Consider the following 24,646-nt stretch of genomic DNA (forward strand, 5'->3'; position numbering starts at 1 on the left):
CCGCAGGCGCCGAGCGGCGATGCGGGGCCGCGACGGCGCCGAGCCCTGACTAAAGATGGCCGCGCTGCCCGGCGGGAACATGGCGGGGGGCGGCCGGGGGGCGCGGGTGGAGCTGCTGCTGCTGCTGCTCGCCGCCTGCCTCGGCCGCCGGCCCCCGGCCTCCGTCGCCGCCGCCGCCGCGCCTCCCGCCGCCTCCGTCCCCTCGGCGGAGGAGACGGTGATCATCGGCCTGCGGCTGGAGGACACGGACGACGTCTCCTTCATGGAGGGGGGAGCGCTGCGGGTGAGCGAGCGGACGCGGGTGAAGCTGCGGGTCTACGGGCAGAACATCAACAACGAGACGTGGTCGCGCATCGCCTTCACGGAGCACGAGCGGCGGAGGGGCGGGCGGGCGGCGGCGGGGGCGGCGGGGCGCGGCGGCGGCGGAGGCGGCGGCGGTTCGGCGGGAGGCGGTGGCGGAGCCCCGCAGCGCTGCGGCATCCGCACGTCGGACATCATCATCCTGCCGCACATCGTGCTCAACCGCCGCACCTCCGGCATCATCGAGATCGAGATCAAGCCCCTGCGCAAGACGGAGAAGAGTAAGTCCTACTACCTGTGCACCTCCGTCTCCGCCGCCGCGCTGGGGCCCGGGGCCGCCGGGAGGATGGTGGACGCCGAGGGGCGGGACGGGCCGCCGCCGTGGGGCGAGACCACCTGGATCTACCACGACGGAGAGGACACCAAGATGATCGTGGGCGAGGAGAAGAAGTTCCTGCTGCCCTTCTGGCTGCAGGTGATCTTCATCTCGCTGCTGCTCTGCCTCTCGGGCATGTTCAGTGGCCTCAACCTGGGCCTGATGGCCCTGGACCCCATGGAGCTGCGCATCGTGCAGAACTGTGGCACAGACAAGGAGAAGAACTACGCCAAGCGCATCGAGCCCGTGCGCCGCCAGGGCAACTACCTGCTGTGCTCCCTCCTGCTGGGCAACGTCCTGGTCAACACCACGCTGACCATCCTGCTGGACGACATTGCTGGCTCTGGGCTGGTGGCCGTGGTGGTCTCCACCATCGGTATCGTCATCTTCGGCGAGATCGTGCCGCAGGCCATTTGCTCTCGGCACGGCCTGGCCGTGGGCGCCAACACCATCTTCCTCACCAAGTTTTTCATGATGATGACCTTCCCGGCCTCCTACCCGGTCAGCAAGCTGCTGGACTGCGTGCTGGGCCAGGAGATCGGTACGGTCTACAACCGTGAGAAGTTGCTGGAGATGCTGCGGGTCACCGACCCTTATAACGACCTGGTCAAGGAGGAGCTCAACATCATACAGGGAGCCCTGGAGCTGCGCACCAAGACGGTGGAGGACGTGATGACTCCTCTCCGAGACTGCTTCATGATAGCGGCTGAGGCTGTGCTGGACTTCAACACCATGTCTGAGATCATGGAGAGCGGCTATACCCGCATCCCCGTTTTTGAGGGTGACCGCTCCAACATCGTGGACTTGCTCTTCGTCAAGGACCTGGCTTTTGTGGACCCTGACGACTGCACTTTGCTCAAGACCATCACCCGCTTCTACAACCACCCGCTGCACTTCGTCTTCAACGACACCAAGCTTGACGCCATGCTGGAGGAGTTCAAGAAAGGTGGGCTCACGGCAGGGCAGGAGGTGTGGGTGCTGCGGGGGGCTCAAAGGTGCGCGGGGGGCAGTGAGAGGACGCGCTTCTGGTATCAGCCAGCTTCTTGAGCCAGAAAGCTGATGTGGGGCTGGTAGATGGTATGTGCCCCTGCCTCTTTTCCCCACTCCTGGGATGTGTGTGTGGGCACTGTGCCAGGCACTTTTTTTTTTCTTTTTTTTTCCACTCATCTGCCCATCGTGGCGGGAACTGCTGACGTGAATCTGCAGCCGTTGCTTGGCCACATCTCTCCATGCTTTTTCAGCTGGCCAGGCAAGAGGAGCAGGTGGGCTGCTGGTGCAGGTCGCTCCTCTCTTTCCTGCTTAGTGTGCACACGTGCTGGGATAAACATGGCATTCCCACTCCATTCATAGGCTCGGCTGGCCGCCTTCAGCCCTGCGGTTGTGCTCCTGTTATGATGATTGATGCTTTGATCTGGTGACTCAGGCAGTGTCGGTGCTTTGCATTGTATTTGAGTGCACCTGTTTGTGTTGCATTTTGGGTCATGGACTTTCTTACCTAGGCTCTCCCTTGCCCTGAGGACCATACTCAACTGAGCGAAGAAATACTTTTCTGCATCTTTGGTGTAGCATCTGTATTTGTAGCTTCATAACAGGGTCGAGTCTTTCCATTCTAATTGCAGTGAGCGTTGGCTTGGCAGATGTCTTAATTGTTATGAGGTTTTGCTTATGAGAAAACAGAAAAACACTTTTTCTCCTCAGTTTGGAACCTGCACCTCTCTGCGAGCCAAAAAGCAATTCAGGCTGTAAAAGAAAAGCGTTTGAAAAGAAATAGGGAGATTTGAAACAGATGGGATGTCTGCAGACTCCCATGCTGGATGATGGGAAGTGAGGTGAGCTCAGAGCATTGCACTGTTGAGCAGCGTGGTTCTGGGGAGATGATCCAAATAGCTGCATTGGCACAGCGAGGTTAATGGGAAATATATGAATTTGCCTTGTATCACACTCAGGAGTTACCTGGAAAAGAGCTCTGTACATTTGGTAGATGGTCTTTCTAGTTAACAAATGTCAATGTCCACCTATGTTTCCAGGTGCTGTTTGGTCCGTGCACCGGGCTGCGACAGCATGGTGTTTGGTCTGTTCCTTCCTTCTTAACTCAGGGTGGGGGATTTCAGGGTTATGCCGTCGGTTTCCTCTTTTTCCTCTCACTTTCACAGATGGAAGGCAAATGTACTGCAGTTTTACTGTTTAACTCCTTCTGCCTCAGTCTAATGATGGGGAAATGCTGCTCTGCATCAGAGCTGTTGGGCGGGAGAGGTGGGAGAGCCTTGCCTGTGGTTTCAGTGCTGCAGGATCTGCAGCCGGGATCTGGGAACCTCAGCTATGTCACCTAACTGCTGGCTGGTGAAGTGCATTTTGCTGTGTGTGCAGTCATGGTGTTTGTTCCCCTCCGTTATTCTGACTCCACACAGCATGATGTGGTTCTGAGCCTGTAGCCAGACTCAGTGTGTCTAAAGAAATGAATGTTACATGGGATGCTTTACTCCTTGATTGAGGGAAGTGAAGTACTCGTGTATGTTAGAGTCCTTTTGTTTAATCGCTGGCAGAACCATATAAGCATTTCAATCCTGGAGTTGTGGCAGAGCCAGATATGCCTCCTTTCAGGTTCTGAAATTTGTGCTTAAAACAGGCTTTGTAATTCCCCTGGGCTGCTGGCAGCTACAGACCAGAGGATGCTCTCACTGATAGAGAACTTCCCTTGCTGCACCAGGACACTTCCCAGCAGCACAGGTTTAGGACAGCTTACCAATGCATGTGCCGTCCTGCGTTCTGTAGGGGTGGCTTAATTCAGGGTATTTCAATCCTACCCAGCATTTACTCCCCAACAGCTATGCTGGTGGGTCTGCATCAACAAGCCCCGGGGTTAGGATGAGCTCTGTCTTAACTGGTTTCTCTTTAAACAAGCAGATATGGTGGAAATAAATGGCTTCCTTTGTCCTTTGAAATGAATGTAAATAACTGATAGCTTGCTTGATCTGGCATAGCGCAGTGTCTTTTGCAAGAGTTCTTCAAACTTTCTTCTTCAGAGCAACCTTGCCAAATTCCCGTGAGAATGTACAAATTAAGGGTGAGAATCAAATTGCACGCTGCTCTCTCGTACAGCGTTGGAAATAAATAAGCTTACAGTTCTTAATCACCCTTTTCCCACCTTGCTGACCTTCCACTGCCTGCTTCAAAGCCCTGGGTGCTGCCCAAGGGCCTTCACTGCTGTCAGTGCGGCGGGCAGCTCGTGGGATGGTGTTGCTGTCACTGAAATGCTTCTGTCTGATCAAGGGAAGAGGCTTTTCTTAAACAAGTTTGGAAATGAGCTGAGCGGGTGGGGTTATGAAGCGTACTTTTGGGGCAGGAACAAAATATTTTTAACCCAAACATAGGATGGAGGCTCACGAGGAGGAGGTGAAGAGCCAAGCACGGCAGGATAGATGTCCTTACACTGTTGTGGAGGATGGAGCTGCTAATTCTGTACTTGTCCTGGTGCTTGGGCAGGGTGGGGGGAGGGTTTGGTGGTGAGCCTGTTCTTCATGTTCTTTGCCCACAACTGCAAAATGAATTTATGTTTTACTTCTACGCTGCCAGGCAAGAAACTTAATTTTGAGAGAGCCGCCGCACGTTCCCATTCCCTTGCTGCTCTAATCTCTTCAAGTATGAATAAACATGATTTCTGAAGCAGTCCGCAGAAACGCTTTTCTTCTAGAAAGCATTGTTTATTTTAAAATAAATAAAAAGCTGTTGAAAGTGGAGCAGTTTTCTATTCCTGTGGACAGACCTCCAACTCTTAGCAGCACTGATAAGTCCATCTGCCAGTGAGCTGTGCAGGCTGGGTGTACGGCTCGAATCCGACCCATTCGGCTCCAGTTTAAAGCAGGGAAGTACAAGGAACCCTTCACCTTAGGCAAGGGCATGCAGTGAGCAAAGTCAGGCAGTTCAGAGATGCATCTCTTTGGTCTGCCATCGTCTCCAGGATCAGCATCCAGTTCCTAAGGTGCAGCAAGGAGTGTCTGACCAACGGAGTCATTTTTGGAAAGAAGCTGAAGGCTATCTGCACTGGTCTCTTTCCCCTGCTGATCAGTGTCTGGGCTTTTTTTCCCTTTTGTCAGTTTTCCTAGGGCTCTGTTCAAATGTTCGCTGGCACTTGCTCGTAGTGTTTTTCACTGGCAGATCTCTGCGTGTGTGAGCCCAAATCCAAAGCATTCTATTTCTAGCTCCCTGCATGCCACAGCTACAAGAATTCTGCTTGAAAAGCCTTGTGTTGTAATACTAATATTTTAAGATTGGCCCACTTTCTACGAGCCATTGTACAGCTGCCCTCCTGGTGGCCTGGACAGCTTCTACGTGCAGGAGTTTCTCAGCCGTGCTCCTCCTTATCTGTCCTTGCAGACCTGGGGACTTGGAGCCATGTGTTTTGATTTCATTTACCTGCCTCCACTATTAGGTTATAATAAAAGATCAGAGTTAATAACCTATTACAAAGAAGCCGTGGTGACTCTGCAGCAGTTCTGAGCTCTTATTTTCTGAATCACATGGCAGCCTTGAGGAAATTCCTAGATTCCTTATTAAAATTATTATCAACTGGACCATAAAAGATTTTTCTTCCCTAAAACCTTGTCAGATTTACTTGATGATCTTTTCTTCATGCTCTGTTGATCTTGTATCATCTGTTTTTTTAATAGTGTGCATGTTTAGCGTGAATGTAGGACCTTGCCTGTTTCTTTTCCAGTTCCTACCCTGCTCACAGGAAAGCTACAGGAACCAGAAGCGTAAAACCCTTACTTTGGAACAAATGGGTTAATTTGGAACAAATGAATTAATGGGAACAGAGGGGAATGCCCAGATGTATTTACTCCTCTTTTGAGTACACAGGTGATCATTTTGGCAGCAGGTGAGACAGTGAACGGTTGGTAGCCCACAGACCCAGAGCTCAGCATTGCTGCTGTTCTGATCCGAGTTCTTTCTGCTGAAGGTCACTTACCTTTCTGGTACTAGTCAAACCCACATTTTTAGGTGGCTGCTTTCCTGGTCCCTTTCAGATTTTATGGGTTTCCATCCTGGTGAGTCCAGGCTTCCCATAAATGTCTGCGGTTTACCATGACACATAAGTAACCTTTATGTCACAGAACTGAATTGTTTTCTGCCTCATCTAACACGCTGTCTGTCCCTGAAGCTGTTTCTCTATTTAGGGCTATGACTGCAGCGTTACCAGAAGAAGAGAGTACGTAAATCCCTCCTGGAATTATCTAAGATATGTAAAATACCTTCTTGGAAAACAATGTTGTTTTCAAGGTTGCTTGGCTAATAAAAGGCATCTCCCCTGATCCTTCTAGGAGAATTCACATAAAGCGAAGGGCATTGAGGTCCAGCATGGAGACTTCATGCGTGAAGAGGATAGGGGAGTGGTAGGTGGGACGGAATTTGCCCACCAAGATCCAGAAGACTTAGCCTGATGCACCTGCAGATTTCTTCCCTGAACAGAAAATTGTGTGTGTGTGGGGGGCTGCCATGTGACAGAGGCTTCTTGGCTGCCTAACAGCATGGCACCCCCAGGGTCAGAGCTGCCAGGAGCTCTGCTGCCCTTGCAGAACGCCGGGGATTTGTGCCTGTGGTGCTGGCAAGGGCAGATGTGGGCTGCTGCAGGCGGCCCTCCTGCTGGCATGTGGAGAGGGAGGTGTGGAGGGGATGCGTCAGAACAGCTCCGGCTCCTCATGGGGTCCCGGCTTTGTTAGAGCCCAGGAGAAGAAGTGCAGTAGAGGTTCGAATCTGACATTGTGCTGGGAATGATTCTTGATTGCTTTCTAACTGGTTGTTAAGATCTCTTGTTGTTCAGCAAAGATGAGGTGATGCTGTTTTCTCCATAACGTTTGCCAAGTTAGCAAACTCCTTTCTACTCTGAAGCCGATTCCGCAAGTGAACTAGATTCCATTCTGCTTCCTCTTTGAGTGTAAATGTTATCTGTCACAGGCAGAGATGTGAACTTCAGCCCTGTCTGCATAGGCAGCATTTAATGGCCAGTTTTGAAGTAGGATGGAGAGGAGAGGAAGGAAGTTGTCTTTAATGAATTGCCTACAGGTTTGCTCCTTTCTGCGAGTGCATCTAATCAATGTGAAAGCTTTGTCAGCTTTTGTGTATAGGTGAACAGTAACAGTGTGGTATCTTCCATCAGTTGCTTTGTAACACGACTGGGAGAAGGAGATGGATCGAAAGGTTGTGTTGCCGATTGTGATCTCTGGAAAATGCTAAACTAGGAACGAAGCGCTATTGTGGTTTTGCTGTTGAGTCAAAGCTAGGAAATACTAGAATGGAAGATATCTGTACAACTATTATTTGACACTGTAGTATCATAGAATAGCTTGAGTTGGAATGGACCTTTCAGATCATCCAGTTCCAACCACCCTGCCGTGGGCAAGTTTGCCTCCCACTGGACCAGGCTGCTCAGGGCTCGGTATGTAAGCATTACAATGCAGTTTTTAATTATGTGATTATTGCCTATTCTAGATCTCTGGGTAGCCATGTGATGGAAGAAGGGAACCTGAGATACTCTTCTCAGCCTCTTCAGTGCTCTGTGCCAAAGCAAATGTTTGGGACAAAATTGTCAGTTGTTTAACCTAATGTAGTAATATAATAGACCCTTTTTTAATTTTTTTTTTTTAAATTTAATGTATAAAATCCATTCTGACACAGAAATACTGAGTCATTCGCAATTGCAGGAGTGGCAAAGCCATCCAAAGACAGTTTTCCTTTTGGCACACTGTAGTATTGCTCAGGCTGGTTTTAGAGGAAAGGAGGGAGCTGGCCAGCCCACCTTTCATAGATGTTCAGTGCCCCAGTCCCCTCCCTTCTCTGTTGAAGGAATCAAACACTGTAGTGCCTGGGATTATGAGCAAGGTTTTTAGGTCACTTAGTTTGGAGCATCACTGACACTCAATTGGAGAGAGGAATAGCGTCAGATTTTGTCTTGCTCACTTAAAGAGCAGACATAGAAAAGAGGAGTGAAGATCTGGAGAACTTGCCTGTTTCCAGGCACTTTGTAGTGTCTACTCAATATTAAGTCGTAAGTCAGTTTTACAGCTGCTTCAGCATCATAAAATGGCCTAGAGTGAAGGGAGTGGCTAAGCAGTGTGTTGAATGGGTCTGTATCTCATTCTGCATTATCTTTTCCATTAATACTTAAGAATAACTCACATTTTTATTACCTTACGTGCCTCTGTAGAGCTGTGGAGCATTTGCCAGTCTGGGTAAACCAATTGCTCTTCTAATACCAAGTCCTTTACAGTTTCATTCATGGAGCTTATAAAATGCAGATTCAACACAGACTCCTCTGAACCATACCCTGATGAGTGTGCCCTGGCACTCTACCTAACTTGACAGGATCCTAAAATACAGCCTAGCAGTTACATATGGGAGTGCAACTACTTGGTGTGAATGAGCTACAGCACATGGCAAAAAAAACCAACACCTGATTGGCAAATTGATCCAACCTCGGTGTCCTGCAAAGGTCACAGAGTCCTTTCAAGACCATCCAATGATGGATTTTTGTTTCACTTTCTCTGTGATTGCACCAATGAAGTGAGGTCTGTCAGTAACTTCTGAGGGAATCCACCTCTTTCCTTTGGCCCGGGAATCAACATGGCTCAATATCTGCTGGCAGAAGAAGCTCTGCTGGGTCTGGATTAAAACACGATGTTGCAAGATCAGAGCACAGAGGGTAGAGAGATCCCTTTCTTAGAGCAAAGCCCACAGTGCTTGGAGAAGCGTTTCATGCTGCATGTACCTGGTGTGCAATGGCTGGGTCAGCTTGTCTTTCTGGCTTTCCATTCCTGGTCTCAGTAGCGTAGAGGCTTTGATTCTTCCAAACTTGTCTCTAACTCTTCTCATTTCTGTCTTCCATTACTCAAAAATACTCTCTTCTCTGTTTATGGTTCTGTCTGTACAAACTTTTCACTCTCAAGAGTCGTGAGTAGCAGCCCTTGGAGACCTTTGAGCTGCTGTTCTTCTGTTTTGTGCTAAAACTGCCTGACAGCATTGCAGATTTCTGGTAGACAGCCAGTTTTCACTGAACAGAAGAGTGGTTTTCAGGATTTGCTACACTTCTGTGTTGTCTGTGGGACATCGAAAGGGCTGTTTGTCTTTGGTAGTTGTGTTGGTTTACTGCACAACCTCTAAATGCAAGAGATGGGTAACTGGGTCAGTAGGCATGTTGAAAATTAGGATTCTCACATGAGTGTTTGTGGTTTTTTTTGTGATTTAAAGACATGAGTCAAATCTTGCTCTTTACCTACTAGTGATTATATCAGCTTGAGAGTTCTAGTAAACAAATTCTAGAAAAGCAACTTGTCATGTGATTGAGTTGTCTTCAAGTACCTAAAGCCCTAGACTGGACAGAAACCTCAGAGCTAAAAGCTTGTGTGAGTGGGACTTGTCTCTTTTTGTCAAACAGTATTCCTTGTAAACAAAGTTAGGTACAGTAATTTCAGTGTTTAAGTATGAAGCAACAGCCCTTCTCATCAAGGAATTTTAATTTGAAGGGTAGAGCAAGTGTGATGCCTGTCAATCTGGGACCTGCAACCTGGTGACTACTGGGGCCTCAAGAGTTATAAGTTAATGTGATTCTGCCGCAGTTACTAATTAACCAAGCAGGAGTTTTGCTCCAACCGACAGAGCTGGGGCCAGGAGATGAGCACATACATTTAGTACAAAAGATCTGTATGGTTTTGTTTTCTGTGATGCTTTCCGTTGGGATTGCACCATCCTCTCGCTGGCAGTCCTAAAGGGATCACGCTTCAAATGAGAGTGATGTTGTAACGCTGTTCCTGCGGGGTGAGCCATGTCATTGAGACTGGCTTCTCACTCACTCACTTGAGGATCTCCCCTGCAAGAAGCCTGAATGGAAGTTGTTCTTTTATAGTGAGCTTTTATGGTGATATAATCTCTTAAACGATACGACAGAGTCATCCGTGGCTGCTGACCTTTATGGAGTGGAGGTGAACGAGACCTTTTTCCCTACTTGTCCATGGTGATCAGAGCAACAAAATGCTGACTCTGCTTCCGAGTTGGTCACTCTGCTACCAGCAAACAGTTTGAAGGATCTTGCCATTTCTGGTTTCCTTCCAGCACTCCACCTCCTGCTTTGGGAGGATCGTCCCACCTGCCCTTTGCACTGTGGGGTTCAAAGTGCAGCCCTGCTGAGCAGGAGCCTGCAGGCCCCCCTTCTAGGCAGCAGTTATGTGAGGACAGGGGTGAGTGGGTGCCCGCTTTTATTGCTTGTGAATTGCTTGTCAGCAATTTCTGGTTTCCTACCAAAAAAAAAAAAAAAAAAAAAAAAAGGAAGACAACCTTCTGCTGGTGTGAACTTGTTCCTGATAAAAATTTATATCTGGCACCAAGAGTAGGTGTGGCTGTGGGCTTTAGGCAAGCTGCAGGCTTAGTTCTTCCTATCTAGCCTGGGACATCTTTCCGTTTGAAGCAAGTACAGTTCTTACAGTTACAATTTCTGTACACAGCAAGTGCAGACAGGGGCCCTAATTTAGTACTACAGGGCACCTGGTAAGAGGTTTCAATTAAATGCTGTCCCAGTGCAGTAGGGCTGGGCTGTAAGTTATCCAGTAACACTGACTTGAACGCTAAGGGACAGCGCTAGGCTGGTTTTGCTTCAGGATGGATAGATTAGCATGATGTGTTTTTGCTGTGCAAATTCATGTTTTTTGCCGTTGCATAACTGAGATATGTGTGTGGAAAATAAAAGCTGAAAGCAAAAGTCTTTAGTGTTGTGATGGAGTGAGGGTAGTAGGCCCACATTTGATGAAGACTTCTTGAGTAGGTCTTGCTGTCCAACAGGGGAGGAGAGAAGTAAGGGATGCCCCACCACAGGGTAGGATAGCTCCCACTATGGGCTGCTTTACCCTGCTCTATGGCTGTGACTTGGCCTTTGATACATGCTGGTTCCCTGCCCTCACCAGAATAACTTTTATCTTCTCCTCAGTATTCTTGTTTGCCCGGAGCCTTTTGGGGTGGTTAGGTCACAGCTAAATTCAAGGACTTCACGATCCTCACTGGGAGTATTTTTCTTTTTTCTTCATGGCACAGGCATTTCTCCAACACAACGTGAGTAGGATTTCTCTCAGAAAAATCAAAATCCCTTTGAAAATCATTGCTTGCAATGACAAGCCTAAAAACCTCCTTCTATTGTACGTTTGCATGTGACCCTTACAGAGATCATAGCAATCTTCAAGTTTTGTTCCTTTTCCATATGATAAAGCCAGCCTCTCTGTCATAACCAGGACCGACAGATTTGCAGCTCTGTCTGTTCAGCTCAAAAGGCCCGAGGGGGGTTATGATCGCTAATGTGGAACTGCTTTGCCAGTAGCTTTACTGGTTTAATCCAGCTCATGTTGTACTGACTGAAGGCTCCCAAGAAAAGCCTGGACACCACAGAGCTGCACAGTTCACCCCACAGGCAGTCTTGGTGGGGGGTGAAGGCTTCCCAACATGGGAATCCCCTGAGGTTAGAGGTGGAGGGAGGCAACTGAAGCAGTGAAGGAACTTAATTACCTTCATAATGGATGCAGTCTCCAAAAACTACAGCAATCTGTTACTTGATGCCTGTTGGAAGGTGGAACCTGTCAGTGCAGTAGGAGGGTGCGCAGCCAATATGCAAGCAAATACAGTAACATTCTTTTTTCCTTCTTTTTCCAATGCCCCTGGGTTGAAAGGTGGGGCTGAAGGATTCCCCATGCTGCCTGATGCATCATAGGTGGGAATCCCAATCTCTCCTGCTCTCCCTGGGGGCACACCTGCTACATATAGGATGAGATGTCTACCAGGCGAGCTCTGATGTCAAGGGCTCCATTCTGTTGATGTTTTTCTTGCCTTCCAGAACAGCTACTTTGAGTTTTCTAGTTTTTGCTGTAAACTTTCTCCTTAGTGTGTGAGAAGCAAACTAAGGAAGAGTGGGGAGAAGGGAAGATGCACATACGTCTGAGTATTGAGAGCACTTTGTTTTCTGGCTCCTGGCTTGAAAGGTGGATTTGAACATATTGCTTGCCTGCTGAATGTGGTCCAGTGGTAAGAGGCCTTAATAAGTTTCTCCTTTGTAAATTGTCAATCTCACATCTTCCAGTAAAGGAAAGAATTTGGGAGAATGGCTTCCAAGAGTAATAGCCATCTCAGCCCCATGCAACACACAGGCTCCAACTCAGAAGTTCCAAGGAAAATACTCAGAGAGGGGAAACTTGTCTAGCTGTATCTCTGACCATTTCCCAGTGAGGCTACTGGGTTTTGAAGATAGATCAGGTTTTTTTGTTTTTGTTTTTTTAATTTTTTTTTTTTTTTCAAATAGATATACAGCCATCCTGGAACCGTTAACTATTTGGAATATCTTAATCCAAGAGCCCAGGATGTTCATCTAACAAATGTGGTGGCATTAATGGGTAATGGCTGAACTGCTTTATCAGATTGATACACAATGGAGCAGGTGATGAGGATGGTGGGAAAAGGTCCACTCACAGAATAAGAGTTTGTGCGGGCTTTACCTGAGATAAAGAGCCGAGCTCTCCGTTTTGCCAGGATTCAAAGTATTTGCCATGTTTCTTGCATTCACGTTACCCACTTTGATAGTGTGTCAAATAAGTGCAGGCAAGAACATGTTGTTTTTGAAGGGGAAGTGTTCGGACAGCACTGGGTAATCCAAAAGATCAAATTTTCATATATGCTGCTATGCCTTCTTTTTTTTTTTGCTTCAATTACTTTGCTTTAGAATGAGAACTATTTTCTTTTCTCTTCTCCTACACTGGCTTACACAAAACCATTTAGCAGGTACATTTCTCCTTTTCTCCTGTAATTTTAGGTATATAGTATGAGTTTGGTTTGCTCTTCATGTAAAAGGTTTCTTATGTTACGATTGCAACTTTGTGTGGACTGACAGTCCCACTAATGAGTCATATTTTTGTTTCTCTTGCCCTGAGGTTATTATTTGTCAATGTCTTTATTTAGTGTCATCACTCTATGCAAACTGATGTGTAGTACTCTTGGCACACTTTGTTGGCAGAAGGTGAAGAAAGGAGAGACAGGGAGATAGTAGCTACAGGTGAGATGAGGACATCTGCTGAAGGACTGGAGACAGAGTTAAGGTGAATGCCCTAGCAGTTAATGGTTTATTCTGTGTAGTTTTATGGATACTAAAAGTAGTGCTGTGAAGTTCATTGTTGAATGGTTTCTAACCCCTTACTGACCCAGTAGTTTGTGATCTGTTTTTTTTTCTTACTGTGTCAGAGGCACCATTTATCCTTTTTATCCCATGTGCCTTTTGTTTTCAGACAGCTTTAAAGTAACGTCCAGTTTATGATTGATTGCGCACTAAATGTTTTTCTGTTTTTGCTGGGCTGAAAACCTAGTAGGCAAGTGTTTAAGTGGCAGGACTGTTGTTATTGCTTAAATTCCCACTCTTGTGCGATATAGAATCATAAAATCGTTTGCGTTGGAAGGGTCCCTTAAAAGCCATCTTGTCCAACTCCCCTGTATTGAACAGGGACACCTGCAGCTCCATCAGGTTGCTCAGAGCAAGAGAGACATACAAGTAGCTCTCCTTTCTCAGAGGTGACAAGGTGTTGACCAAAGTAAAACAAAAAAAACTTGGCTCCATCATGAGAGAGGAAGCCTCAAGCTTTTTTCTTGTGTTGGCTGGAAAGCTGGTTTTACACCATGGACAAGTTTGTTTCTCTTGGGAATAATAGAATTGGTGCTCGTACTTTCAAGGGGGTCTTGAACCATCTGGGTGAGAGGTGCAGTGACATAGGTCCAGGCCTGGTTTCTCTGCTGGTGAAACTTGGTCTGAAAGGAGTGGCTGAATTGGGCTTTTCCCCTTATTTCTACATATGCTGTTGTGACACGGGGAATAACAGTAAGTGCAGGATATGCCCCCTTGATGGATCGGCCCTGCGCTGTGGTTGTGCAGGCACGCTCCTGCTTTCTCTGGGTGCGCTCGCAGACTGGATTCTGCCGCTTGAGTGATGGCATGGTGGGGCTGTGACCGCGTTGTTCTGTCTAGCTCCGTCCTGATTCTTTGCTGTTTTGTGATGTGGAAGGAAGGAACAGGAGGGGGAGCTGAGAATTTTGTTTGTTCCATTCGGAAAATGGATGCCATTGGAACCTGGTGAAGGCCTGATCTATTTGCTCTTCCTTCTCCAGTGGTTAGGCCTGGGAGGGAAGAGGTGGGCAGGGCCTCACTCCTCCTCCTTCCCTTGGCTTGCTGAAATGAGGGATGAGTGATTTGTGTCTGCAAATTCAGAAATCTCAATGGAAAAGTCACAGTCAGAAGTAATAGAAGTAGCTTTCTGTTTTTAGAGAAAATGTACTTTTTCTTGGTTTTGAATCCCTTTGCGTTGCAGCAGGGCGATGAAGGCTGTGATGGTGGGTGTAGGTGGGGCAGCCCCAGAAGGACGTGCAAGGACGAGATGGAATGTTGCAACCTCAGAACTGTTAACCTTTACAAGCTGCATGGGGTGGATGTGTCATTGCCTTTTCCCCTACTCGTGCACATTTTTACCTGCGACATACCAAGCAAATGGCTTTCTGCCTCAGAGATGGCAAAGGGTTGTTAAACCTGTTTGACTTCGAGTCAGTCATTCTGGGGATTCTCCTTGTCCACTTGTGTGAGGGTCAGGAGCTACAAAAGCCCATTCTTCTTGTGCCTGAGGTCCTTTCTGCAGGACATGCTCTTAAGGCAAAAGCTTTTGTACTGGTTGCTAAAGGTAGTTGAGTTGTAGTGAGTGCTTACAAGGACTGGTAGATTGTCCCTCCGGGGTTGGATAAGGAAGCTGCAGTGCTTATGGGGAAATCTGCAGCCCAGTGTAACAAGCCAGTGACTCCTCACCATAGGGGTGTGCTTGAGAATGGTGTTCGAAGATATATTAGAGAAGAAATTGAACATTAAGCTAGGTTTGCAGTTTGTGATTTAAATCTACGTACGAAGGTTGCTGCTGTTTGATGTACGCATTTGAAACACTAAGACTTAGCAATTCTTGAAGACAACAGTCACCTGCTTCTTATTTTCTCTGTGAGAGCAAACTGGTTTCAACATGCGTAACTGACTGTGTTAGTGTCCGTCTCAGTGCTATCATGGGCACGCACATGTGTCTTGACAGCAGTCATGTCTTGAGAGATGGCACGTTTTTAGCGGGTGACAATAATACTGAACAAAGCCGTTAGCACTTATGGTGTGCTTATGATTTTTTCTCTTTCAGATATTGCAACCTCCTACAAAATGGTTGAGACAAGGCTGAGTATGGGGGTGGATGGGAGGAATCCTGAAACTCTGAAATGGGGGAAAAGTGTTGTTATTCAGTGCGTGGGGGAAGGCTAAAGCATAGAATACAGAAAATAAAAGCTATGATAGAAAAGTAGGGAAAAAATAGGAGTTACAGCTACTGATTAGAATAATCGCTGAAGTATGTGACCCTTCTCTGCTGCTCTTTGTCACAGCCAGCATGCTCCTGATTTGCTGGTAGAGCTTCCATGCCCTTCTGGTGTGTCTCAGTGATCCATAGTCGCTAAAACAGGTGCCACAGACATAGGCAAAAGAGCTTTCCTCTTACTGCTCCACTGAAGGATGTGACTCATTGCTGAAGTGATGGTTCATTTAGCAGAGCAGTTGCACTAGAAGTGTGGAACTTGTCAGGGTTTCCAATGATAACTATTTCCTTTGGATATTTCTTGCGCTATGGAGACAGCAAGTAAGATTTTTACTGTGGGCACTGGACTGTTACAAACTGAATTGGAGATGTAAATGTAATTTTTGTGAGCCTCAACACAGGCAGCTGCTTGGTAGTAAAGTTCTGCTAGGTTCAAACCTAAAGAAAAATACTGATTTGATCCCTTAATCTGTCAGCTCATTCTTTGCTCCTGTTTTCTGTTTGGGTGTTGTAGTTTTGGCATGTTTTTGGACAGGGCACTGGGAAAACTAGCAAACGTTTTTTAAACAAAAGATAGTTTGTCTTTGTGGCTGGGAGGGCTGATTTGGACTTGCTCTGTATTTTTTTGTTTGGAAAACTGAAGTTCTTAGAAGTTAGATGGCCTTGGCTTTCTTTGTTCTCTTCTGTTTCAGACATCTGTATCAGCTCTCTCCCCGAGCTCTTTATCTTGCTTGGCTTTTCTGTGGATGCCTGGAGGCCTTGGCTCACATTCTCAAGAGTGTCCACTGGTTCAAGAAGCCATCACTGCTATCAAATTACCTTGACAGCTGTTGTCCCATTTCATATTTGCCATTCCCTCCCCCTGGCTCCCTTGTGATTTTTGGCAGAAACTGTGGCTATTGAGCAATAAAACTTGGATCTGTGAATCCTGTTGCTGGTGGGAAAATGAGATGAGAGCATACTAGTTAATGCCTTGCAACTTGACTTCTTGCTGATATATAATCAGTAGCATCTTTGTTTAAAAACAAAACCTACCACTAGCTACTCTGTTTGTGGTTCAAGTGGATGGTTCATTTACTGTTCATCTGGAGTTGTGTGGTAGGTGCCGGTCTCTGGTAGTGGTGCACTCTGCATAACAGTATATATGACCTGACAAGCTCTTGAGCTGAAGCCCTCGACAAATTTCTGTGCCTAAGGACTGCAAAAACAGGTATGATGCTCATGTTAATGAGTATTCCTGCAAAAGTAATCCATAAAGACACTGTTCACTTTTGTCCTTGTGTTTTGTTTCCTGGATTAGTTTACCCTAGGATAGAGCTCATGTAGTGCCTTTTAGTAGACATTAAAAGTGACCTTACAATAAGTGATTGGTCTTGCTTGGATTCAAATTAGCAAAATGAAGAGTTGATGTATAAGGGTTCGTCTTTTGAGTTTGTTTGGGGTTTTCATTACCTTTTTCTTTTTTGTCTCTGAAATCCTCCACTTCTGAAGATGCCTCGCATTTCCTCTGTCAGTTGTTTGAGAAGCTGGCTGATGCTTGGCACTCTCTAATCTCTACTGATCGTTTCTCTTGTCCCTGTTGGAACACGTCAGCAACTAAATTTTGTGTAAGATACTGGGAAAATTAGGGAGGAAGGAAGGAGCAGGTCTTAATTGGAAAGATGACTGACAGAAAACGATTAAGGCATGCAGAACACTCGGTTCCAAGGAGCGCATATAGGAAAAGCAAATTAAAAAATTCTTTTGCTTTCAACATGCACGATTTACTAGCTGATAACATTAGTGTGAAATGTAAAGCTTGTAAAAGTCTGGATCAGACCAGCCTTAATGCATGTCTTACAGCTCCTAAGTACTGTGCTGAAGGGGGAAGACCAGGCTCCTTCTGCAGTGTGTGCTAGGGCTGCCTGGTGTGTGTCGGTGGGCAGGGTGTTCTGAGCAGCTGGTGTGTGGTGCTGTTCAGGGAGAGGAATCACAGCTCTGGGCTTTGGCTGTAAATCTGGGGGCTGGTGCACCATCCTGGTAGGAGCCAGTGGGTTGTGGCACGCCATGGGGAATCAGGTGCTGTGGGTCCTCCTGGGCTGTGCCAGAGGGCAACCAGGGCGCAATGCAGCCAGCCGGGATGTCAGGGAAACGTGAAAAACATGGGAGTGAAGATGGTGTTCTCTGACTTGGGAAAGTCACTGTGTCACCATCACCCCGGAAAAGAAATGAAAGGGGGTACAATAGAGAACGGATTGCGTCTATGTGAAGAATGCATGAAATGCCCCTCTGCTATCTGTCATGTTTGGGCTGCAAGGTGAGATGCTCGGTTTTCTTTTGCCATATAGGGAAGTAACTGTCTTTTCTTCTCCCTGCCCTCTGAAGGGAAACAAAAATCTCCATTTGGTGTATAAATGGATCGAAGAGATTTAAAAAAAAAAAAGTGGTAAATCATCCTTCCTGCCCAGCATCCCTTGATGTTCTAGCCCTCAGTGTAAGTTTAAATAAGGTGCTCCTTGGGCTGGTCACTTAATGGAGATCACAGAAAGCGCTAGAAACACTGGAGTGTCCTGCGATCCTGGCAAGTCTTGCGTTACGCAGCTACGGTTATTGTAGCAGTAGGAGACTTGTTAGTTTTCCAACTGCAGTTCCCAGTGAACGTGTCTGCTCTGCGGTGTGGACTCCTGCATGCTCGATGTTAAAATAGTTCTATAGCTTTCAGGCATCTTGCATTTCAACTATGGGTGGAGAAACAAGCGTTGGCCTTTAAGGCAGGGGTTTCAAAGCTTTTTGATATCAAAGGCCATGTTGACAACTTGGCAAGCGCTTGTGGGCCCATGTGTGTTAGATCTTTAGGATATGAGCTGACTTGCTGCAGGCGTTGGAAAGGATGTTTTGCATTGTTTAAGTGTATTGTCAGGTGTGCTAAGCCCTGGCTTTGCAGCCAGGCTGCTGAAGTGTCTCCTGCTCTCGTGCTAGCTTGGCTTGCTTTGCTGTCAGCCAGAGAGGGGCTAACCTGGTCTCCAGCTCTTGTCTTGCTCTCCAGTCTTCTCTACTTAAACCTGTTGTTGTGGAGAATCCCTGCTCTTGCAGCAACTGAGGAGTCAAATGTTTTGAAGGCAGGTTGTGGGGTGAAAGGAAGAGGCTCAACCTCACCCCAAGGTGGGAAACAGAAGGATGTTGCAAACCCAGGAGAGCTGCTGGTTCTGGCAGGGCAGAGCTTGTCTATCCTGGTCAAGGTCTTAGAGGTCTCACCAGGTTACTCGCTTGTTGACTGTTTGAAATACCAGCATGTAGCTTCCGCTCTGCTCTTGCACTTTCCAACCTTACTGAACAGCCGCTCTGCTTTCTCATGCTGAGTGCAATAACTTTGTTATTTTGCTGCACTATTCGAGCACCTTTGGGATGATGGAGGAACGTCTTACCAGTACATAAAGAACTGTGCTGTACCTTTGTAAGGAGGTTTGTTTTCGTCTTGTGAGGCAAGTACAAAGGTCAGTGCTACAACAGAGTGTAGAAGGATAAATGCAATGTGCTTAGATATACAAAAGGCTTTTAAGACCAGCTCTTCTGGCGTGGGGTGCACCAGGATAACTGGGTGCTCGCCTGGCTCATGGATATAGGTTGCAGCTTGCTGGAAGGAGCAAAGCAAGCTTAGGTGCATCTGCCTTGAAATGCAGTCAGGTTTTGGATTCAGAGTGGAGGCTTGTTTTCGGAGCTGCATTGCTTTGTGTAGAACACTAAACACCAAATCTGTAGCAGTTCGAAGTGGGAGCAAGTTCTCCTAATGCCCAGTCATGTGCTTTCACCACAAAGACCCCGTTTCTTCTTTTACTTAACTGAAGAATTCCATTAGATCAAAAGCTAGTTAAGGAAAATAGAGCCCCATGTGGTCCTGTGTGGTTACTTAGGCAAGTGCTATTTTTAGGTATCCCAATTGAGTAAGCCCTGGCTCTTGCCGCTGTTAAAATCCATGGAAGCAAAATTAAAAGTTGTACGTTCCGCATGCGGGCCACTCAGCTCTGCCACCTGTTTGTCCTCCCCCAGCTCATTCCCTGCCTCGCGGGGATTTGTGCCTTTCCAAGGGAGAGTTAATCAGTTCCTTGGGTGTGGGAGATTTGGAATAAGGCAGGTAGGAAGTAACGAGTTGTTCCCGTTCTGCACCTCTGAGGATTGTTATCAGAGATGTTAACGAGCTGTTGCCCTCTAGCCGTAGGGTTCTGCCTCACGCTGTTTCTCCCCTCTTTAGCTTTGTGGCCCAGTTCTGTCCATGTGTGGAAGATGCTCCTTGCCTGCTTCTCCTCCTACTGAGAGCAGAGGGACGAGGTGTGCAAAATGGGACTTGTCTGCAGCTTTTTCTCCTCCATGCTGCTGGGTGAAACTTCTTGCTTGCAGGATTTTCTCTTTAGTCCTTCTTGTAGGAACCTTTTTGGGGGGGGCTGAGGGAAGGTGATGATAGAAGGACTTACTCTATTCCAAGAGGAATGATGAACAGATTTTTCTCCACAAAGTCTCATTACTGCTTACAGCATGCAGAATAGATATTTCATTGGTCGTTGTAACGTGTATTTTTCTCTCAATCAGAGCAGAAAAGCAGGAGAGGGATGAGATGGAAAGCATGACAGGAGAAACAACGAGAGGCTAAAGGATGGAAAAGCTTTGGGAGTCTGGCATCAGGGAAGGTCTGCTCAATGTTCCTGAGCAGGCTGAAAGGGCTGAGAAGTGGATACTTTGTTCTGATTCAGACTGTTTGGAAGAGAATCACTCTGCCACAGTTCTAAGAGTAAGTTTGTTGTAAGTACTTAGTTTGGAAGTGAGGGAAGACAGTGTTTGGAGTCTGGAGAGCCTCTATTGGCTCATTACTTTCTTCAGACTGTGTGACCTCTGCTTAGAGAACCCAGGATCTAAACAAAACTAGAGCAAAACCCTTCTGACATCTTCTGTCAGGGCTAACACTGGTATGCCTGGGCGGTGTGGAGAAAGTATTGCAATATGCTGTGAAGAAGTTGAGTTCCTTTAATGCAGAGCAAGTAATTGGTTGCCATTTAAGCCTGGCTGATATTAACCAGTTGCTAATGTTTAATGTCAGGCTTAAGTGATGGGAGGGTGGTCAGGGATGGTCTTTGGTGGCTGGTGTAAGAGAAGTTAGATGATTAGTTTTCTTAATGTTTTTTAAGATTTCTCTATGTGGAGATCTGACATGAGCCTGACCATGAAAGGAGTGGCCTTACTGGTAAGAACATGTTCCATTCGAGTTTGTCAGTCCAAGGGATGTGTATAGAAGATGCAGGTTACTTGAACTGAAGCAGTGCCTCAAACAAGTTTAGCAAAGCATTAACTTCCAGATAGCCATGTTTTTCCATCCACATCCACTGGCATCCTTGCCTGTGCTTAGAATATGGCCCACACAACACTACCATACCATGTCCTCAGTAGTATGAATGTGATTGTGTTGGTGTACGAGGCTCAGGGGTATATAATGGATGATAAGTGTCTGTTGGCTTAATGCTTCTTTTCCCATGTGTTCTCTTTTCCTCACCTGTGGCTGGTACAGCTCCAGTGGTTAATATATTCTCTAGAGCAAGAAGGACTTAATGTGAAACCTTCTTACATAGAGTAGTTGGACTTGTGGCCCTCACCCTTCCATGCTGGAAATCTGCAGCCCATTTCAGGAGATTGACTTCCTCCCATTTCTCTTCACATGCGTGCTGTGCATTTGGCGTGTTTATTGGAGCACTTCACAGAATCACACAGAATGTCAGGAATTGGAAGGGACTTCAAAAGATCAGACTGATCTGAAGCAGCAACACCTAGATTAGGTCACACAGGAATGCATCCAGGTGGGTTTTGGATGTGTCCAGAGAAGGAGACCCCATAACCTCTCTGGGCAGCCTGTTTCAGTGTTCTGTCACCCTGACTGTAAGGAAGTTTTTTCTCATATTTATGTGGAAACTCTTATGTTCCAGCTTGTACCCGCTGCCCCTTGTCCTATCATTGGATGTCACTGAGAAGAGCCTGGCTCCATCCTCCTGACACCCTTTACGTATTTATAAACATTAATGAGGTCACTTAGCTATATAAAACTGTTCTACCTAAACTCAGCTTTCTGCAAAGTATTCACAGAGAGCAGAGAGTATGTGGTTATAGCTTTTCAGGTCTAGCATCTTCAATCTTGATGATTTGGAGGCTTTACTACTTCCCATGATGGAACAGAAGCTTAAGGAAATAATCTCAAATAATTTGAAAAATGTGGAACAGACAACTTGGCTGCCTGTCACAGGGACTAGGGACCAGAAACAGCATCAGTATTGAGCTGCTGTAAAGATTAACTGTACGAAACTGCATGACTGGGAGTCAGGAACTTTGGTCATGTAATATTAATCACAGTCCTTGCTGTAAAAGAAACTGAGGTGATGTCATGTTTCTGCAGAGTCTCCTTGCTGCAGCTGAACTGAAGAACAGGCCACTGTCAAAGCACAGGGTGGAATTAGGAGGATGCAGCATCCTGTGCTCACAGTCAGTGAACTGTATGGCAAGGTCAAATAAACTGAACAAGTATGACATTTCTTGCTTGTGTCCTTGTAATTGGAGGAGAAAATGTGCATTGTGATGCTGTTTAGTCTGTCAGTGTTCTGTAATGGTACCTTTTTTGCCAAACCTCACACTTTCTGGGTGGCACAGCAATGTGTGACTGTTAGCTAGCATGCTAGTCAGCTTTTTCCTCTTCTCTTAAAGTTGTTGTTTCACTAATTGTATTTTCCTATGATTTTTATTATTCTTTGATATCCCCAAACCATATATATTGCTTTAGCATGGGGTGCACGTTTCACTTTAACCCATTGCTGGGCTATAGGGTGGCCTGGGCATCCTCTGTTGTGTGCCGTCATTTTGAAGAGATGCAGAGTTTAGGGCAGAGATGGTCGGGTCCTGCAGCGTTGCCTCTAAATGGCAAATTCTGTGGCTGTTCATACCTTGCTGAGTTCTGATCTTTCTTCTCTAAGGGAGGAGAGAGACTGTGATGCTTTGGAGAGCTGCAGTGGAGGTGAGCAGGAGAAGGGCACTGTAAGAAGCCGGCAAAAAGCAGCTCAGCAGCATGGCTTCAGCTCTTGCACCAACTGAGAAAAGCACCTGCAGTTCTTACTCCCCAGCAGATGACACAGCAGCGAATATTAAGCAGGGAGGGCTGACTGTGTTGAGAACTACGACATCAAAAAAGATGGCCCTGTTTTGCTTCCACTCCTCGCCGAGCTGCGCGGATGGAGCTGCTGACTCACGGCAGCCGGCACTGCGGGAAGAGCAGAAGGAAAAGTGTGTCACCTCAGCCCTAGAGAGCTGCAGGAAATGAGGTGCGGCAATATATTAAAATTACATCAAAAGCTTTGGGAGATGTTAATGAGATCAGCCCCATATTTACTTCCATGGTCAGGAGCAGAATAATGTCATGGAAATATTCTAGAATGAAGAGATGTAACAGCTACGGTGCTGTTAACTCCAGACTGGCTGGTTCCAGTTAAGGAATTGAGGGCTTATGGATACAGGGCTTATGGAGAGCACAGACCTGGTGAAGTTCCTGTAAATGCTAAAATGCAGAGTACTCCTTGCCCCAGCCTACCCCTTCCATCTGCAGCATGACCAAGTCAGTGCTGTTTGAGCTGTATTTTCCATACACTTGTTAGCCTGTTCATGCCATTAAAAGGGGCTGAGGCTCCTCATGAGAGCATTTGGGCTTACACACATTGCCCTCTGACAGGCTCAGCCTGCTCATGGTGGTAGGGCCCTGCTACTTGCCAGTGCAGTCCTCATTCTGGCTTTTACTTTGCAGACAAGTGGGTGCATCAGCGTGTAGGACTGCAGTCATTTCAGGGCCTTACTTTCTTAAGAGTGCCCCAAATTTCTGGGGAATCGGTGGTCTACAGCCTGTGGAGGCCATCTGCATACAGTTCAGCAGCAGAAAGGCATCATGTTCTGGAGCTTAAGCCCAGTTCCTGTGGCCTCAGGGATGTGTATGGGTGGTAGCCTTGTCCCAGAAGGGCAGGGAAACCATGGACTGAATCCACAATGAGTGTATTTGGCAAAATGTTTGCATCTCCAAAAATCATCTTCAGGTGATACTGTCTGGTGAAGATGTCAGGCTGGAAAATGTAGTCTATTCCCAGTGTTCCTTCGGAGAACAGGATTGTCTTCACATTGTCCTCTTAATGTCTAACAGTGTCTGCACTTCATGGTTGACCTTGAAACATCCCTTTAATCTTCTTTTGATAAGAGAGGAGATGCTTTTTTGATTTCCAAAATGCTTTTATAACCCTTGTCGTTGTCCTTTTGTGGCTTATATTAAACATTTAAACATATCGCTACCAAAGACTTACTGTCTGGATTTTAAAATAGAGCGTGAGGGTCATCTTCATCCTGAAAATGCAGCATTACGCTTTGATAGAGAGAAGATAATAGAACACGACTGCCTGAGATGAGCAGTTGCTTCATCGTGCATGACAGAGCAAATCAATTTTCCTCCCATGGCTTTTCCTCTTGGGATTTAACACGCCGAAATAGTCACTGCCCTGTACTGTGAAGGTTCAGGATGAGACAAGTCATGCACTGAGGTTAGTTGTTTTTTTCTTTTTTTTTTTCTTCTCCTTTTCCCACTAATGGTTTAAATAAGTTTGCCTTTGGAAGCCCTAGCACGGGAATTCAGATATCCTAAAAATAAGTTGCGATCTCACTGCTTTACTAAAATATTTCTAGTTGCTTTTTACTCCTTTTAGAATTCTGAAGGCAAATCAGAAACGCAGCTGCCTTAAGGTTGAAGGTGCTTGTGGTGAAGATTTGGCTGCGCTATGAATTTCTGTTTATTGAGAATCTCTTCAGGAAAAGTGCTTTTTTCCCTCTTAACGCAAGTGTTTTCTCTTGTTTTCTAACACTGAAAGTACAGCATTTTCCTGTTAGACGAATTATTAAAACTGTTGTGCGAAACTGGCAAACATACCATCCCTCAAGGAGAGGGAAATGAGGTAGAGATCATTTTAATGTATCAGATGTAGTGTTGTAGGAGGAGTAAAGCAATCTAAGAAGTCTCAGCGTGAATGCTAAACAAATATAATGAAAGTTATATGGAATTGTAAACAACACTGGGGCAAGTGGTGCACATTTAGGAAACCAAGAAACGTTGCTGGGTTGTGCTGGAGATGTGTATGATGATGGAGACCAGAGTTTGAATTTGTTTGGTAGTCTCTAGTAGCCTAACATACCACCTTGTTTTCAGGAAAAGCTCTGCTTCCGCCATTTAAAAAGGATAAAATAACAAATGTTCCTTGCTACCAACATTTTTCTTTGCTTGTAGTGTGCAACAGTTCAGCTGCAGCACAAAATTACTGAAGTGTTCTGAAATTCACAAGGAAAAGAGCAGTCGGAATCATTACTGCATAAAACTTTGTGTTACAAGAAGGTGGGAGCTGACAGCAGACAGCTGGAGTTTCTGTCTTGAAAGCTGCTCATAAAAACTCCTAATCAGCAATAACTTCTATATCCTGACTTGATGTCCATTTCTGTACATTCTGTAAGGTCTCCCACTAGCAGTCTGCAAGCACAGAGCAGACTC

The 24,646-nt window shown here is 46.4% G+C and overlaps 1 protein-coding gene across 1 annotated transcript in view; it reads left to right on the forward strand.

Moving 5' to 3' along the window:
- The first annotated feature begins 55 nt into the window (after positions 1-55).
- CNNM2 (cyclin and CBS domain divalent metal cation transport mediator 2) overlaps positions 56-24,646 on the forward strand; it is a 104,083-nt gene continuing 79,492 nt past the window's right edge. Inside the window, exon 1 of the mRNA XM_042863643.1 lies at positions 56-1,622. Within this exon, the coding sequence (XP_042719577.1) occupies positions 56-1,622 (1,567 nt within the window). The remainder of the gene's footprint in view (positions 1,623-24,646) is intronic.

Source organism: Lagopus leucura, unplaced genomic scaffold (genome assembly GCF_019238085.1).
Source record: "Lagopus leucura isolate 7727_CA_CO unplaced genomic scaffold, USGS_WTPT01 Super-Scaffold_741, whole genome shotgun sequence".
In the NCBI taxonomy this organism is placed as follows: Eukaryota; Metazoa; Chordata; class Aves; order Galliformes; family Phasianidae; genus Lagopus; species Lagopus leucura.